Genomic DNA, 19,580 nt, shown 5'->3' on the forward strand with positions numbered 1-19,580 from the left:
TCTAGGTCCATTTATGTCTCTACAAATGACCCTATTTCTTTCCTTTGGTGGCTGAGTAATAGTCCATTGTGTTTATGTACCACAGTGTCTTTATCCATTCTTCTGTCATTGGACACTTAGGTAACTTCCATTTCTTGGCTATTGTAAATAGTGCTGCAGTGATTGGGGTACATGTGTCCTTTTGAATTATTATTTTCTTGGGGTATATACCCATTAGTTGGATTGCTGGGTCATAGGGTAGTTCTGTGTTCAGTTTTTTAAGGAACCTCCATACTGTTCACAGTAGCTGTATCAGTTTGCCTTCTCATCAGTGGTGTAAGAGCATTCCCTTTTCTCCACACCCTCTACACCATTTATTGTTTGTAGACTTTTTGATGATGGCCATTCTGATCCATGTGAGGTGATACCTCATTGTAGTTTTGATTTGCATTTCTCTTATAATTTTTGATGTTGAGCATCTTTTCATATGTTTGTTGGTCATCTGTAAGTCTTCTTTGGAGAGATGTCTATTTAGGTCTTCTGCCCATTCTTTGACTGAGATGATTATTTTCTTGATATTGAGCTCCATGGGCTATTTGTATATTTTAAAGATTAATCCTTTATTTGTTGCTTTCTTTGCAAATATTTTCTCCCATTCTGAGGATTGTCTTTTCATCTTGTTTGTGTAGAGCTTGTGTGGGGAGCCTAATTCCTCCAGCTTTAGTTTTCTTTCTCAAGGTTACTTTGGCTATTTGGTGTCATTTGTGTTTCCATACAAATTTTAAAATTATTTATTTTTAATTGAATGAAAGATTCTTTAATTTTAAAATCTTTAATTCTTACATGTGTTCCCAAACATGAACCCCCCTCCCACCCCCCTCCCCATAACATCTCAGTGAGTCATCCCCATGCACCAACCCCAAGCATGCTGCATCCTACGTCAGACATAGACTGGCAATTCAATTCCTACATGACAGTATACATGATAGAATGCCATTTTTAAAATTAAAAAAAAAAAAAAGAAAGTGAAAATAAAAATAAAAATATAAACACACACACACAAAAAAAGAAAGATTCTTTAAATTCTGTCATGCTTTATAGTTTTCAGAAGTTTCCCTTCCATAACAAAATACCGTAGACTGGGTGACTTAAGCAATAGAAATTTTCTTCCTCATAGTTCTGTAGACTAGGAGTCAAAGATCAAGCTTCCAGTAGGGTTGGTTTCTGGTGAGACCTCTCATCCCAGCTTATAGATAGTCGCCTTCTCACTGTGTCCCCACATAGCATTTTCCCTGTGCATGTCCCTCTTTTTATAGCAACACCAGTCCTATTCATTTAAGGCTCCCTTGTTACCTCATTTAAATTTAATTACCTCCTTGAAGGATATATCTCCAAATTTGAGGGGGGGACAGAGTTCATATCACAGGAACAATCCATAATGTTCAACAATGAGCCAAGAGATATCCTAAAGTGATGGCAAATGAGTCGTTAGAGGGAAAACTGATTCAGTTAACCATCAGCTAAGTTTATTAAGTACAAATAGAGGTAGATCAAAGAAGTTGGTATAAAAATACAAAAATGTGTGTAATGGCTTTATAAGATGGGCTTGTTTTTTTACTGTTGTTATATGTCATATAAATGCTATACTGAAAGTAGATTTCCAGACAAATATATTTTGCTCTGAAAGAGCCTTGGGTAAAGGCCAGGTACAGCTTGTGTAGTAAAGATTTGGATCTCAGACAGAGAAATGTCTCTTCTTTGCCTCAGTTTCTAGGAGGTAATCTCTAGCCCCTTGGAATGTTATGCTGATAGGAGTGTCTTTGTTTACTCCAGGGCCTTGTGATAGTAATTATGTAATTAGATAGTCAGATAGTAATTTTGTGATTTTGCCTGGGGCCTCAGAGCCACACCCACAACTTAATGAAGGGTGTGGGCTTTCAGTCCTGCAGCTTGATTTCCTCAGGATTGGAAGCTGAGATGGTCAAATCAGCCCTGATGGGCAGGTAACTGTGCATGCAAGATATTTAACGCTATTGACACCAAGGCTTGGTTGGGTTTCCTGTTTGGCAACAGTTCATGCTTTTTTCACACATCATTACCAGGAGAATCATGCTGTCTTGATTCTATGAAAAAGACAATTGGAAACTCTGAATTTTTAGCTTTCTGGACTCTTCCCTATATGTTTTTTCCTTTGGCTGATGTTAATCTCTATCCTAAAACTGTAAGTAACACACATGTGCACATTTACACACACATACAAAAAGTTTCCCACAAATGTTTTTATATAATAACCTTTTTCTCCCTACCCTTCCCCCGTTCTCTCTCCCCTCTGATAACCACTAGTTCTCTAAATCGGTGAGTCTGTTCCTTTTTGTTTTATTCACTAGTTCATTGTATGTTTTAGATTCCACATATAAGTGATACCATACAAGATTTATCTTCCTTTGACTTACTTTACTAAGCATAATGCCTTTCAGGTCTATTCATTTTTCTGCAAATGGAAAATTTTTGTTCTTTTTTATAACTGAGTAAATTCCATTGTGTGTGTGTGTGTATACATACAAATATATAGATATATATATACACACCCCACATCTTCATCCACTCCTCTGCTGATGGACACTTAGGTCACTTCCATACCTTGGCAATTGTAAATAAAGCACTCTTGAACATTGGGGTGCATAGATCTTTTCAAATGAGTGTTCTTGAGGTTTGTTTGTTTGTTTGTTTTTGGATATTTACCCAGGAGCAGAATTGCTAGGTCATATGGTAGTTCTGTTTTTAATTTTTTGCAAAACCTCCATACTGTTTTTCACAGTGGCTGCACCAATATACAATTTACATTCCACCAACAGTGAGCAAGGATTCCTTTATCTCTACACCTTTGCCAACATTTGTTATTTGTGTTCTTTTTTAATGATACTCTTCCTGACTAGTGTGAGCTGATACTTCACTGTGGTTTTGATTTGCATTTCCTAATGATTAGCAGTGTTGGGTATTTTTAATGTGTTTATTGGCCATCTGTATGTCTTTTTTGGAACAAAGTTCAGTTTTTATGCCCATTTTTAATTGGATTTGTCTTTTTGATGTTGACTTGTACCAACTGTTTATATAGGTTGGATATTAACCCCTTATTGATCATATTATTTGCAAATGTTTTCTCCTACTCAGAAGGTTGTTTTTAGTTTGTTGATGGTCTCATTTGCTGTCCAAAAGCTTTCAAGTTTAATTACATCCCTTTTGTTTTAGCTTTTGCTTCCTTTGCTTTAGGAGATAGATCAAAAAAGAAATATTGCTGCCATTTATGTCAAAGAGTAATCTGCCTATTTTGTTTAAGTAGTTTTATAGTGTCATTTCTTACATTTAGATCTTTAATCTATTTTGATTTTATTTTTGTATGCGGTGTTAGAGAGTGTTAATTTTATTCTTTTACACGTAGCTGTCTAATTTTCCCAGAACCACTTATTGAAGAGACGTTTTCTCCATTATTTATTCCTGCCTCTGTCATAGATTAATTGACCATCAATGTGTGGGTTTCTATGCTCTCTCTTCTGTTCCATTGATCTCTATGTGTTGTTGTGCCATAGCATACCATTTTGATTGCTATAGCTTTGTGGTGTAGTCTGAAGCCAGGGAACATTATTCTTCCAGCTCTGTTCTTTTTTCTCAAGATGGTTTTGGCTATTTGGGGGTCTTTTGTGTTTCTATAGAAATTTTAAAATTATTTATTCTAGTTCTGTGAAAAATGCCCTTTTGCTTTGATAGGGCAAAATCTGTGGACTGCCTTGGGTAGTATGGTCATTTTAGCACTATTCTTCCAATTCATGATCATGGTGTATCTTCCATCTGTTTGTGTTGCCTTTCATTTATTTCATCTGTGTCTTATAGTTTTCCAAGTACAGATCTTTTATCTCCTTATCTTTTCTGACCTCGAAACTATGATATTAGATGTTAACTACAAGGGAAAAAACTGTAAGAAATGCAGACATATGGAGGCTAAATGGTAAGCTGCTAAACAATCAGTGGATCAGTGAAGAAATCAAAGATGAAATAAAAAATATATATATCTGAAGATAAATGAAAATGAACACACAGTGATCCAGGACCTGTGGGAAACAGAAAAAGCAATTCTGAAGGAAAGTTTATAGCAATACAAGCTTACCCAGGAAACAATAAAAGTTTCAAATAAGCAATCCAATCTTACACCTAAAGGAACTAGAAAAAGACAAAATCCAAAGTTAGTAGAAGGAAAGAAATCATAAAGGGTAGAGCAGAAATAAATAAAATAGAAGCTAAAGGAAAAAAATAGAAAAGATCAATGAAACTAAAGCTGGTTCTTTGAAAAAGCAAGCAAAACTGATAAATCTTTAGCCAGACTCATCAAGAGAAAAAGAGAAAGGACCCAGATCAATAAAATCAGACATGAAAAAGGAGAAATTACAACCAGCACCACAGAAATGCAAAAAAATCATTATGAGGCTACTGCAAGGAACTATATGACAGTACAATGGATAATCTAGGAGAAATGTGGAAATTCTTAGAAAAGTATAATCTCTCAAGACTGAACAAGGGAAAAATAGAAGATATGAACAGATCAATTACAAGTAATGACACTGAATTTTTAAAACTTCTAGAAAACAAAAGTCCAGGACCATATGGCTTTATAGGTGAATTCTGTAAAACACTTAGAGAAGAGTTAACACCTGTCCTTCTCAAGCTGTTCCAAAAAATTGCAGAGGAAGGAACACTTCTAAAGTCATCCTGTGAGGGCACCTGAAACCAAAACCAGACAAAGATATCACACACAGAAAAGAGAATTACAGACCAAAATCACTGATGAACATAGATGTAAAAATCCTCAGCAAAATACTACCCAACCAACTCCAATAGTGCATTTGTAGTTGTTCAGTCATGTCTGACTCTGCGACCCCGTGGACTACAGCACACGAGGTTTCCCTGTCCCTCACCATCTCCTGAAGCTTGCTCAAACTCATATCCTTTGAGTTGGTGATACCATCCAACTATCTCATCCTCTGTCGTCCCCTTCTCCCCCTGCCTTCAATCTTTCCCAGGATTAGGGTCTTTTCCAATGAATCGGTTCTTCACATCAGATGGCCGATGTATTGGAGTTTCACTTTCAGCTGAAGTCCTTATTAATACCATCACATCATAAAGAACGGATGCTTTCAATGTTTTTAGCTTGATACTGAATAAATTGGTTAAACTTTAAGGTTGGTAGGATCATCCAGAGCAAACACAGGCTGATAAGAAACAATATGAAGATTCCCTGGCACCTCAGTAATAAAGAATCCGCCTGTCAGTGCAGGAGACACAGGTTCAATCCCTAGTCCAGGAAGATCCTATGCTTCAGAGATCTAAGCCTGTGTGTCACAGCTATTGAGTCTGTGCTCTAGAGCACAGGAGCCATACCTACTGAACCCCACACACCCTAGAGCCCAACCATGAGAAGTCTGTGCACTGCAACTAGAGAGCGGCCCCCACTCCTTGCAACTAGAGAAAAGCCTTCACAGAAACAAACACCCAACACAGCCAAAAATAAGCAAATATTAAAAAAAAAAAAAAAACTTTAAAGCACAAATGAGGAACAACAAAAAATCCCAATAGGAACTGGAGACCAAGACTTCAGAATATATAAAGTAGCAGATTGTTGGCAATGTCAAGTATAAGCTGTTTTGGAAACAGTTTAGTGAAGATTGTGTCAGGGATAGTGGCCCTAGGATATCCCCAAGTCCTGTTGGCCTGTGGGATGATCAGGCCAGACAAATTGTGTAAATTGCTGTGGGTAGGTAAGTGGAATCTTCAGGTTTAGTGGGAAAGATCAGTAAATGCTCACGTTCAGTTCAGTTCAGTTCAGTCGCTCAGTCGTGTCTGACTCTTTGTGACCCCATGAATTGCAGCACACCAGGCCTCCCTGTCCATCACCAACTCCTGGAGTTCACTGAGACTCACGTCCATCGAGTCAGTGATGCCATCCAGCCATCTCATCCTCTGTCGTCCTCTTCTCCTCCTGCCCCCCATCCCTCCCAGCATCAGAGTCTTTTCCAATGAGTCAACTCTTCACATGAGGTGGCCAAAGTACTGGAGTTTCAGCTTTAGCATCATTCCATCTGTGAACAGTATGAAAAGGCAAAATGATAGGATACTGAAAGAGGAACTCCCCAGGTCAGTAGGTGCCCAATATGCTACTGGAGATCAGTGGAGAAATAACTCCAGAACGAATGAAGGGATGGAGCCAAAGCCAAAACAATACCCAGCTGTGGATGTGACTGGTGATAGAAGCAAGGTCCGATGCTGTAAAGAGCAATATTGCATAGGAACCTGGAATGTCAGGTCCATGAATCAAGGCAAATTGGAAGTAGTCAAACAAGAGATGGCAAGAGTGAATGTCGACATTCTAGGAATCAGCGAACTAAAATGGACTGGAATGGGTGAATGCTCACGTTAGGTGACATTAAATTAAAAATATTTTTCACAGGACAAACCTTTCTAATCAAAGACATTTAAAGTGTCCCAGAGTGCCTTTCAGTGACTAAGCCAGAATTCTAGTGTTTCTGGGCACATGTGTATTACAGAAAGAGTTCTGTCATGCTGCCTGTCAATTAATACAGCAGAACATTTGAAGATTGATACTGTTCAATAGAGTTCAATTCAGTTGCTCAGTCATGTCCAGCTCTTTGCAACCCCATGAACCACAGCATGCCAGGCCTCCCTGTCCATCACCAACTCCCGGAGTCCACCCAAACCCACGTCCATTGTGTCGGTGATGGCATCCAACCATCTCATCGTCTGTCGTCCCCTTCTCCTCCTGCCCTCAATCTTTCCCAGTATCAGGGTCTCTTCAAATGAGTCAGCTCTCCACATCAGGTGGCCAAAGTATTGGAGTTTCAGCTTCAACATCAGTCCCTCCAATGAATACCCAGAACTGATTTCCTTTAGGATGGACTAATTGGATCTCCTGGCAGTCCAGGGGACTCTCAAGAGTCTTCTCCAACACCACAATTCAAAACTTGCTCAAATTCGTGTCCATTGAGTCCATGATGCTGTCTAACCATCTAATCCTCTTGCCTTTGATCTTTCTCAGCATCAGAATCTTTTCCAGTGAGTCAGCTCTTTGCATCTGGTGGCCAGAGTATTGGAGCTTCAGCTTTAGCATCAGTCCTTCCAATGAATATTCAGGGTTGATTTCCTTTAGGATTGACTGGTTTGACCTCCTTGCAGTCCAAGGGACTCTCAAGAATCTTCTCCAAAACCACAGTTCAAAAGCATCAGTTCTTTGGTGCTCATCCTTTATGGTCCAACTCACATCTGCACATGACTACTGGAAAAACCATAGCTTTAACTATACAGACTTTTGTTGGTAATGTTTCTGCCTTTTAATACGCTCCTAGGTTTGTCATAGCTTTCCTTCTAAGGGGCAAGCATCTTTTAATTTCTTGGCTGTAGTCACTGTTCACAGTGATTTTGGAGTCCAAGAAAATAAAATCTGTCCCTGTTTCCACTCTTTTCCATTCTCTTGCCATGAAGTGATGGGACCAATGCCATGATCTTCATTTTTTGAATGTTGAATTTGAAGCCAGCTTTTCACTCTCCTCTTTTACTCTCATCAAGAAGCTCTTTAGTTCCTCTTCATCTTTTGTCATTAGATTGATATCATCTGCATGTTGAAGTTTTTGATATTTCTCCTGGCAGTCTTGATTCCAGTTTGTGATTCATCCAACCTGTGGCTTTTCATGATGTACTCTGCATATAAGTTAATAAGCAAGGTGATGATACACAGCCTTGTCATTCTCCTTTCCCAATTTTGAACAAATCCACTGTTCCATATCCAGTCCTAACTGTTGCTTCTTGACTCACATATAGGTTTCTCAGGAGACAGGTCAGGTGGTCTGGTATTCCCATCTCTTTAAGAATTTTCCACAGTTTGTTGTGATCCACACAGTCAAAGGCTTTAGTGTACTCAGTGAAGCAGAGGTAGATGTTTTTTCTGGAACTCTCTTACTTTCTCCATGACTGAATGAATGTTGTCAATTTGACCGTCCCTGTTTCTTCCAAACCCTGCTTGTACATCTGGAAGTTCTCGGTTTGCATACTGCTGAAGCCTAGCTTGAAGAATTTTGAGCATAATCTTGCTAGCATCTGAAATGAGCACAATTGTATGGCAGTTGGCATACAGTATGGCACATTCTTTGGCATTGGCCTTCTTTAGGATTGGAATGAAAATTGACCTTTTCTAGTCCTGTAGCCACTGCTGCATTTTCCAAATTTGCTAGAATATTGAGTTCAGCCCTTTAACTACATCTTCTTTTAGGATTTTTAATAGCTCAGCTAGAATTTCATCACCTCCACTAGCTTTGTTCCTTCCTAGTAAAGCTTTCTGAGGCCCATGACTTCACATTCCAAGATCTCCAGCTCTAGGTGAGTGACCACAGCATTGTGGTTATCCAGCTCATTAAGACATTTCTTGTATAGTTCATCTGTGTATTCTTGCCACCTCTTCTGCTTCTGTTAATGTCCTTTCCATTTCTATCCTTTATTGTGCACATCCTTGCATGAAATGTTCCCTTGATATCTCCAGTTTTCTTGAAGAGATCTCTAGTCTTCTCATTCTATTGTTTCCCTCTATTTTTTGCCCTGTTTATTTAAAAAGGCCTTCTTATCCCTTCTTGCTATTCTCTGGAACTCTGCGTTCAGTTGGGTATATCTTTCCCCTTCTCCTTTGCTTTTCACTTCTTTTGTTTCCCCTTCTCCCTTGCCTTTCACTTCTTTTCTTTTCTCAGCTATTTGTAGAGCCTCCTCAGACATCCACTCAGCCTTCTTGCATTTCCTTTTCTTTGGTCACCGCCTCCTGTACAGTGTCATGAACCTCTATGCATACTTCTTCAGGCACTCTGTCTGTCAGATCTAGTCCCTTGAATCTGTTTGTCACCTCCACTGTATAATCATAGGGGATCTGACTTAGCTCCTACCTGAATGCCCTGATGGTTTTCCCTACTTTCTTCAATTTAGGCCTGAATTTTCCAATAAGGAGGTCATGATCTGACCCCCAGTCAGCTCTTTTTGCTGAGCTTCTCCATCTTTGGCAGCAAAGAACATGATCAGTCTGATTTCACTATTGACCATCTGGTGATATCCATGTGTAGAGTCATCTCTTTGGTTGTTCAAAAAGGTTGTTTACTGTGACCAGTGTGTTCTCTTGACAGAACTCGTTAGCCTTTGCCCTGCTTAATTTTGTACTCCGAGGCCAAACTTGCATGTTGTGGGTATCTCTTAATTTCCTACTTTTGTAGGAATCTTTTGATGAATCTTTTTTGGTGTTCTAGCATGTGTTGTACGTCTTCATAAAACTGGTCAGGTTCAGCTTCTCTGGCATCAGTGGTTAGGACATAGACCCATTTCAGTATTCTTGCCTAGAGAATTCTATGGACAGAGGAGCCTGGCAGGGTATAGTTTATAGCGTCAAAAAGACATGACTGAAGTGGCTTAATACACACTGTGTTGAATGGTTTGCCTTGCGAACGGGGGTTGCAGCCGAATACTGCATTTCTGATTCTTGTTGACTATGAGGGCTACTCCATTTCTTCTAAGAGATTCTTACCCACAATAATAGATATAATGGTCATCTGAATTATTATAAAAGTTGCCCATTCCTGTCCTTAGTTCACTGATTCCTAAGATGTTGATGTTCATTCATCTCCTGCTTGACCACAGCCAATTTACCGTGATTCATGGACCTAACATTCTAGGTTCTTATGTAGTTTTGTTTTTTATGACATCAGACTTTACTTTCACCAGCAGATACATCCACAACTGACTGTTGTTTCTGCTTTGGCCCAGCCATTTCATGCTTACTTGAGCTGTTAGTAATTGCCTTCCAGTGGCATATTGGACACCTTCCAACTGGGGTGGGGAGACTCATATTGCAATGAAATATCTTTTTGCCTTTTCATAGTGTCCATGGGGTTCTCAGTGTAAGAATGTTAGGCTGGGCTGCCGTTTCCTTCTCCAGTGGACCACATTTTGTCAGAACTCTTCACTATGACCAGACCCTTGTGGGTACTACTAATGAAGAGTACATGATGAGTTTAGAGCCCAAACTTGACTTTGGGTAGGTTACTAATGCCCTTGCTTCAAAATTTATTAATGAATAGTTATTTATTTTTAAAAAGTCACCTGGTTTATTTTTTAGCAAGTCCATTGTTTTGATTGATGAGGCAGAGGCTAGAGTAACCCGTACAGTCATGATTTGGAAAAGTAATATATTTGTTACTATTAGGGATTTTTTCCCATGTGAAAAGTATGTAGAGGTAACCTCTTTTTTTGATTCGGATTTTTAAATTATAAAAGGAACTTGGTGTAAAATCACTGCAGACCTATATTTGGAAGTGAAATATTTTATGATTAGGAAGTAAAGAGGTTTATATCCACTTGCCTTTTATTCAGTAGCTGTTATACATTTATCTTCGAACTTCCAATTTGTTATCACAAGCATTTTAAAGTTTATATGCTGTTTGCCAGATTTTTGCTAAAATGAATTTATTTGGAAACTTTAAATACAAAGGATCTCTTTGTGCTTTTTTTATGTTCCTTTGAAACACAGATCCAGCCACTGAAAAACGGTTTTCCTTATTTCTTTATAAGGAAAGTATAAAAACTTCTGAAATAATTTTTTTGTGTCAGCTTATTTCGAGATCATGAAAATTAGGATTTTATTTTAGGTGTAGAAATGATCTTTGTAATTAATCATGATGGTTTATTAAAATCTATAATCCTATTAAATATTTCATGCTAGGTTTTGAAGTACTGTTGTGAAGTAATATGCTATAGAGACTAGGTATCTCTTAAAATTGGTTAAGTTTAATCTGTAGTTTGTAGTCTTTCAAATACCAATTTTACTTTTCTTCCATTGACTTTTGATTTATTACAGATACAGTTACAAAGTATTCATTTCTGTTTTTCTTTATTAGTACACTCTTTTTTCAGTAAAATTTGTTAGAGCAGTTGTAGGTTTATAGACGAAGAGAGGGGCAAAGCAGAGTTCTTCCTGTGTCCTCTCTCTTCTTACAGCCTCTGCTGTTTTCAACATCTTACATTAGTGTGGTATATTTGTTATAGATTTTGAGCCAGTATTAATACATTATTATTAACTGAAGACCATAGTATTTATTATGGTTTGCTCTTTGTGTTGTATATTCTGTGGGTTTTGACAATGTATAATGACAGGTATCCACCATTATCCTTAAGGCAGAGGTTCTTTTCTCAGCCCTGTCTAGTCTACTAATAAGCTCATCAAGGACATTCTTCATTTTTCTTGTAGTGTTTTTGTTTTCTAGCATTTCTTTTTGATTTTTTTTCTTAGACATTTCCATCTCTCTGTTTACATTACATATCTGTTCTTTCATGCTGTCTACTTTATCCAGTAGAGCCCTGAGCATATTTATCATGATAGTGAAAGTTAAAGTGTTAGTCACTCAGTCGTGTCCAGCTCTTGAGACTCCATGGACTGTAGCTCGCCAGGCTCCTCTGTCCATTGAATTGTCCAGGCAAGAATACTAGAGTGGGTTGCCATTTCCTTCTCCAGGTGATCTTCCCAACCCAGGGATTGAACCCAGGTCTCTTGCATTGCAGGCAGACTCTTTACCATCTGAGCCACCAGGGAAACCCTGAATTTATCATAGTTGTTAAATTGTGTTTTAAGTTCCCAGTTTGATAAATGCAGCATCCCTGCCATATCTGGTTCTGATGCTTGGTCTGTCTCTTCAAGTTGTGTCTTTTGCCTTTTGGAATGCCTCATAATTCTTTTCTTGATAGCCATATGTGATAACACTCAGTGAACTGCTATAAACAGGCCTTTAGAGATCTGGCAGTGAGATGTGGGGAAAGAACCCTTCTATATATGACTAGAAGGGTTTGTTAGTGAGCTTATGGCTCTGGACTGAGCTTCACAAATGTTTTTCTGGTTTCTTTCTCCCTCCTAGGTGGAACTGGTTGGACAGAGTAGGCTGGAGTTGGGTGTTTCTCTAACTTCAGTCAATTAGGCTCTGGTTAACTAGATACTCCTGAGGACAGATCTTGTTAATGTAACACATCAGAATGAGCACAGGCCTTAGCAGGCAGCCATTACTGTGCATCATTATTCCCCACCCTGTTACTAGGCAACAAGTCTTACTCAGCCATTGGTTGGTGCCGCCTCACTGCCCCCTCCCCACCCCAAGCAACCAACTGTCCTGCCAAGCTATTGGTCAGTACCACAGTGGGCCCTGCCCACAAGGAACTGTCAGTGAGGGACCATTAGGGAAGCGATTCAGCCAGGGTCAATGGTGTGGTGGTCATCAGGTGGAGAGTGAGGTAAAAGGCAGATTCAGGCCTTCTCCTGGAGGCCCTCCAGCTAACCCAGCCTTGGGCCAACTGGTGAGCTGGCGGGCCCAGGGAGCAGGTTGGACACTCTGTCTTGCAGGGCTCCAGAGCCCTCACTCAAGCCCTCCATGCCGAGGCCCAGGCCTTGAGGCAGCAGTGAACCTGTCTGTGACCTAATAGCAGTGCCCGTTTGTCTGGGTCACAGTCTGTGAGACCTGGTCTCCCCTACTTGGGCAGCCTGAGGAGACTGAGGGCCAGTTGTGTTGGATGCCCGGCTCCCTCAGGGGTGACAGGTGGGCAGAGTGTGGGGAACCTGGCCCTGAGGAGCTATAGCTGAGCTCTGTCTGCCTCCTCTTAGCCAGGACTGGGACCTCGGAGGGTGAAAGTTGTGCCTTGGGACTTTGCCCTTTCTTGTCAGGACAGAGTAACATTATTCTGTTAACAATAAACAAATAACATTCGTTTGGTAGAGATTTACAGGAAAATCGTTACCGGACCATGACCTGACCTCAAGAGCAAAGGATCTGACACCAGGAAGTTTGCAACAACTAACTTCCTATCCCTCAATTCTTGCTTTTAAAGAGGCTTGCTAAAAGCTTTCAATAACTTTGTGGTTCTTAGGGTGTGAGCCACCCATCTCCCTGTATGAATCTGTAATAAACCTTTCTTAGTTCCAGACTCTTAATGTTTTATTATTGATAGGTCTCTCTGTGCATCAGACACACAGACTTGGCGATTCGGTAACATTAAGAACACAGTTCAGTTCAGTCGCTCAGTCGTCTCCAACTTTGCGACCCCATGAATCGCAGCACACCAGGCCTCCCTGTCCATCACCAACTCCCGGAGTTCACTCAGACTCATGTCCATCGAGTCAGTGATACCATCCAGCCATCTCATCCTCTGTCGTCCCCTTCTCCTCCTGCCCCCAATCCCTCCCAGCATCAGTATATTTGGGTATTTCAAAATTGTTCCATTTCTCCTCGCCCTACGGAAGCTACAGGGGGTTCTTGTCTCATATTTACTGTGGAAACATGTTTGAGCTTCTGGAGGAAATCTCCCAGGATTGTAGAATACCACTGTGACTGGGTCCCCATGGAGTTTTTAACACTTAAATCTCCACACTGAGATTTTCCTACACTTGCACCAGTTCCCATACGGTTTCCACTTGTGAGTCTCTGCTCCAATCAACTGCATTTCCCTGTATTCTCCTTTTGATGTCTTCAGTCTTGGGGACATGGTTTGCCTTGTGTTTTCTTCAAGGGAGCCAACTATTCATTTTTATGGTATGTTAAAACATGTACTTGAATCTTTTTTTAAAAAAAAAAAAAAAAACCTTTGAAATAAATTGCTAGTAGAATACAATTAATTGTAAAGACCTAGAAAATACCTACAATTCCTGGCAGATTTTTACTGTAGAACATAGGTATCACAATATAGTATAATTGAATCTTTACCATTTACCATGTGCATGTGTGCATACTCAGTTGTTATCTGACGCTTTGCAATCCCTTTGACTGTGTGTAGCCCAGCCAGGCTCCTCTGTCCATGGAATTGTCCAGGCAAGAATACTGGAGTGGGTTGCCATTTCTTTTATAGATGCTTATTTATAAGCTATTAAGGTATTTAATTCTCACAGGAGTCTTTCTTATGTAAGGTATTTTTTATTATCCCCATTTTACAGTTGAGGAAGCCAAGATTTAGAGAAATACATGCCCAGGGTTTTACAAGCTAGCACATGGCAGAGCTGGGATTTGAAAACCACATTTCCTTGTGAGTTCACACTTTAAAATGAGAGCTGGGTATGGAGGAAAGGATACTTTGTAAATGATTATTCATTTATTTATTTACTTTTAAGTTTTTAAGTTAGTGATTGTGTTAATAGTCCTCTCTTCCCCTTTGGAGGAATGAGTATATTTGTGAAATCAAAGAAAGGTGTTTTTTTGTTTGGGTTTGTTTTTTGTTTGTTTGTTTGTTAGATTTTTAAAGAATTGTTAATCTCACAGGTTTCTGGAAGGGAGTTGAGGGTATAAAATAGTATATAACTTGATCCCCAAATAAGTTGCTTACATAGTATTCAGAGCTATCTATGAAAGTAAAAGAGAAAGTGTTAGTCACTCTGTTTTTTTGGGTTTTTTTTGCTTATTGTAAATAGCTGGTTGTTTTTTTGTTTTTTTTTTTAATTTTACTTTACAATACTGTATTGGTTTTGCCATACATTGACATGAATCCGCCACAGGTGTACATGAGTTCCCAATCCTGAACCCCCCCCTCCCACTACCCTCCCCATATCATCTCTCTGGGTCATCCCAATGCACCAGCCCCAAGCATGCTGTATCCTGTATCGAACCTAGACTGGCGATTCGTTTCTTACATGATAGTATGCATGTTTCAATGCCATTCTCCCAAATCATCCCACCCTCTCCCTCTCCCACAGAGTCCAAAAGTCTATTCTCTATATCTGTGTCTCTCTTGCTGTCTCGCATACAGGGTTATCATTATGATCTTTCCAAGTTTCATATATATGTGTTAGTATACTGTATTGGTGTTTTTCTTTCTGGCTTACTTCACTCTGTATAATCAGCTCCAGTTTCATCCACCTCATTAGAACTGATTCAAATGTATTCTTTTTAATGGCTGAGTAATACTCCATTGTGTATATGTACCACAGCTTTCTTATCCATTCATCTGCTGATGGACATCTAGATTGCTTCTATGTCCTGGCTATTATAAACAATGCTGTGATGAACATTGGGGTACACGTGTCTCTTTCAATTCTGGTTTCCTTAGTGTGTATGCCCAGCAATGGGATTGCTGGGTCAGGCCAATATCACTGATGAACATAGATGCAAAAATCCTTAACAAAATTCCAGCAATCAGAATCCAACAGCACATTAACAAGATCATACACCATCACCAAGTGGGCTTTATCCCAGGGATGCAAGGATTCTTCAATATCTGCAAATCAGTCAATGTAATTCACCACATTAACAAACTGAAAAAGTAAAAGCCATCTGATTATCTCAATAGATGCAGAGAAGGCCTTTGACAAAATTCAACGTCTATTTATGATTAAAAACTCTCTAGAAAGCAGGAATAGAAGGAACATACCTCAACATAATAAAAGCTATATATGACAAACCCACAGCAAACATTATCCTCAATGGTGAAAAATTGAAAGCATTTCCCCTAAAGTCAGGAACAAGACAAGGGTGCCCACTTTCACCACTACTATTCAACATAGTTCTGGAAGTCTTTTCCATAGCAATCAGAGCAGAAAAAGAAATAAAAGGAATCCAAATTGGAAAAGAAGTAAAACTCTCACTGTTTGCAGATGACATGATCCTCTACATAGAAAACCCTGAAGACTTCACCAGAAAATTACTAGAGCTAAGCAATGAATATAGTAAAGTTGCAGGATATAAAATCAACACACAGAAATCCCTTGCATTCCTATACACTAATAATGAGAAAGTAGAAAAAGAAATTAAGGAAACAATTCCATTCACCATTGCAACAAAAAAGAATACTACTTAGGAATATATCTACCTAAAGAAACTAAAGACCTATATATAGAAAACTATAAAACACTGGTGAAAGAAATCAAAGAGGACACTAATAGATGGAGAAATATATCGTGTTCATGGGTCAGAAGAATCAATATAGTGAAAATGAGTATACTACCCAAAGCAATCTACAGATTCAATGCAATCCCTATCAAGCTACCAGCGGTATTTTTCACAGAGCTAGAACAAATAATTTCACAATTTGTATGGAAATACAAAAAACCTCGAATAGCCAAAGCAATCTTGAGAAAGAAGAATGGAACTGGAGGAATCAACCTGCCTGACTTCAGGCTCTACTACAAAGCCACAGTCATCGAGACAGTATGGTACTGGCACAAAGACAGAAGTATGGATCAATGGAACAAAATAGAAAGCCCAGAGATACATCCACACACCTATGGACACCTTATCTTTGACAAAGGAGGCAAGAATATACAATGGATTAAAGACAATCTCTTTAACAAGTGGTGCTGGGAAAACTGGTCAACCACTTGTAAAAGAATGAAACTAGAACACTTTTTAACACCATACACAAAAATAAACTCAAAATGGATTAAAGATCTAAATGTAAGACCAGAAACTATAAAACTCCTAGAGGAGAACATAGGCAAAACACTCTATGACATAAATCACAGCAGGATCCTCTATGACCCATCTCCCAGAATACTGGAAATAAAAGCAAAAATAAACAAATGGGATCTAATTAAAATTAAAAACTTCTGTACAACAAAGGAAACTAGTCACTCTGTTTTATCTGACTCTTTCAACCCCATAGACTGTAGCCTGCCAGGCTCCTCTGTCCATGGGATTCTCTAGGCAAGAATACTGGAATGGCTTGCCATGCCCTTCTCCAGGGGATCTTCCCAACCCAGGAATCTAACCTGGGTCCCTTGCATTGCAGTCAGACTCTTCACTATCTGAGTCACCAGGATAGCCCAGAGCTATCTATATCATAAACCAGTTCTGTTTTTTTTAAATAATGCTCATATATTCAGACTGATCAGCTTTTAAGATATGTTTGTTTAGTTTAGTCTTCAGTTTTTAAATAAAGCAGCTTCCTCTCCTTACATCCTTATGTTCTGAAGCCCTCTGATATTTTACATAATACATTCAAATGTGTAATACATCATGCTGTTTATCTGATTTTACTAAAGGTTTTATAAATTCAATACTGATAGTCTTATTAACACATAAGGAATAGATGTTTAACTCTAAAATACCCCCTAATAAAATAAAAGTAGTCCATCTGAGTGTACAGTCAGGTAGACTTCCTGCCTGGGCTGCCACTGAGTTTGTTTGAGTCGTTACTAATTACTAGTCCTCACTTACGAAATATACTTGGTTTTCTCATTCATAGGTTAGATTAAGAAAACCCTCTTCTTTTCTAAGTAGTTTGAAACTACGATAATAGAATCGATTCTCTTTGTAACCTCCAAACAGAACAACATTTTGCAGATGTCGTCCTCAGTGAAGAATTTCTCAACCTTGGCATTGAACAAGTGTGCAGCCTAATCTCAAGTGACAAACTTACCATTTCTTCAGAAGAGAAGGTAGGTGTATTTTTCTTTTTCTGGTGTACAGTGACATACTGTTTTTCCTTTTATTATTATTATTATTTTGCTTTGTGACAGCCAGTTATCTTTGATCAGAAGTTAAGAAACTCAGTTAATTGACTTGTTGGTTGTGTAAATGACTGTCTTCTCATTCTATAGGAGCTTCCCTAACTATTTAGACACTGAAGTTTTATACTGGACACAACAGTAAGAGCTTGCACACATTAAACTGTCTGAAACAAAGGACCTTTTGGGAACTTGATTTCTTCTCACAGCTTAGGTAGATACCTGGAAGAATAGTGATCTAAAACATAATATTCTTAAACCAAACTGATTTCATCATCTTGTGAGTTGGAAGATACCCAGATGGCAAAGCTTAACTGGTTCCACACTGAGCTTCTTCCTTTAGACTGGGCCCTGCAGTTTACACAATATTCTCCCTGTGTTTTCCTCCTCCACTTCCAGAGCCATGTGCAGTTCCTTTGTCTGTGTATAGCCTGTCTCTCCAAATTTGAAGTTGCCTCTGTCAGCCATCTGCACCTTTCATATCAGTGGAGAGAGAAGCTTCTCAGTGGCTTTGATTCTTTGGATAGACTTTATACTTTGTGCAAATCAGGGCACAAAAGTTTATGCACAGGCTGTGTTTGGAAGAAGTGAAACTTTAGTTTTTCTTTTTTATGCTTTGTTGTATAAACTTTAGTTCTCTTCCTCAAGGATATTCATCCTGTTTGAGGGCAAGACACATTTCTCATAATAGTTACCAAATGAAAAAATACGTGAATGTCATGAAATGTATAATCTTTTAACATCCCAGAAGTATAGAGGAAGACACTACTATTCATGTTTAATAGATGTGTGTTGAGGTTCTCCTCTGTACCAGATATTGCTATGGAATTCTGGATATAAGAAGGTTGACAACATAAAATTTTTAGTTATGACCAGCAGAACAGCCAGTGAGGTAATAAATGATCACAGAACGCTGTAGAGGATCCAATAGGAGCATGTAATCATTCCTTGGATAGAGATTGGCATTTAGCATGACTCCAGTGTATGATCCAAGTTTTTTTTAAAGTGAGTATGAGTTTTCCAGGGAAACAGGATGGGTAGGAGTGAAAAGGGCAGCCCAGGTAGAGGGAACAGAATATGTAAATATAAAGAGATGTGAAAGAATGATTGCATTTGGTTGGTTTTTAAGACTAGAGTTTATCGTATATCTTTATAGTTTATACTGTAGTGCCTATACTGGAGAAGGCGATGGCACCCCACTCCAGTACTCTTGCCTGGGAAATCCCATGGATGGAGGAGCCTGGTGGGCTGCAAAGAGTCGGACACGACTGAGCGACTTCACTTTCACTTTTCACTTTCATGCATTGGAGAAGGAAATGGCAACCCACTCCAGTGTTCTTGCCTGGAGAATCCCAGGGACTGGGGAGCCTGTGGGCTGCCATCTCTGGGGTCGCACAGGGTCAGACACGACTGAAGCAACTTAGCAGCATCAGCAGCATAGTGCACATGCAATACAGAGTGTGTGTGTGTAGACACAGAGTGTGTGTGTAGGCACAGAGAGAGTGTGTGTGGGCACAGAGTTTGTATGTATGTAGGCACAGAGAGTGTGTGTGTGGGCACAGAGTTTGTATGTGTGTAGGCACAGAGAGTGTGTGTGTGTGTAGGCACAGAGAGTGTGTGTATAGGCATAGAGAGTATGTGTAGGCACAGAGTGTGTGTGTGTAGGCACAGAGAGTGTGTGTGTGTGTATAGGCACAGAGAGTGTGTGTGTGTAGGCACAGAGAGTGTGTGTGTAGGCACACAGACTGTGTGTGTGTGTGTGTGTGTGTATAGGCACAGAGTGTGTATGTGTAGACAGAGTGTGTGTGTGGGCACAGAGTATGTGTAGGCACAGAGAGTGTGTGTGTAGGCACAGAGAGTGTGTTTGTGTGTAGGCACAGTGTGTGCCTGTGGGCACAGAGTGTGTGTGTGTGTGTAGGCACAGAGAGTGTGTGTGGGCACAGAGTTTGTATGTGTGTGTTTGCACAGAGTGTGTGTGTGTGTGTAGCACAGACAGTGTGTGTAGGCACAGACAGTGTGTGTATGTGTAGGCACAGAGTGTGTG

The 19,580-nt window shown here is 39.4% G+C and overlaps 1 protein-coding gene across 1 annotated transcript in view; it reads left to right on the forward strand.

Moving 5' to 3' along the window:
• Window positions 1–19,580, forward strand: part of KLHL2 (kelch like family member 2) — a 157,260-nt gene that overhangs the window by 108,606 nt on the left and 29,074 nt on the right. The window contains exon 6 of the mRNA XM_068989725.1: window positions 17,358–17,467. Coding sequence (XP_068845826.1) covers window positions 17,358–17,467 — 110 coding nt within the window. The remainder of the gene's footprint in view (window positions 1–17,357; window positions 17,468–19,580) is intronic.

Source organism: Capricornis sumatraensis, chromosome 17 (genome assembly GCF_032405125.1).
Source record: "Capricornis sumatraensis isolate serow.1 chromosome 17, serow.2, whole genome shotgun sequence".
Classification (NCBI taxonomy): domain Eukaryota; kingdom Metazoa; phylum Chordata; class Mammalia; order Artiodactyla; family Bovidae; genus Capricornis; species Capricornis sumatraensis.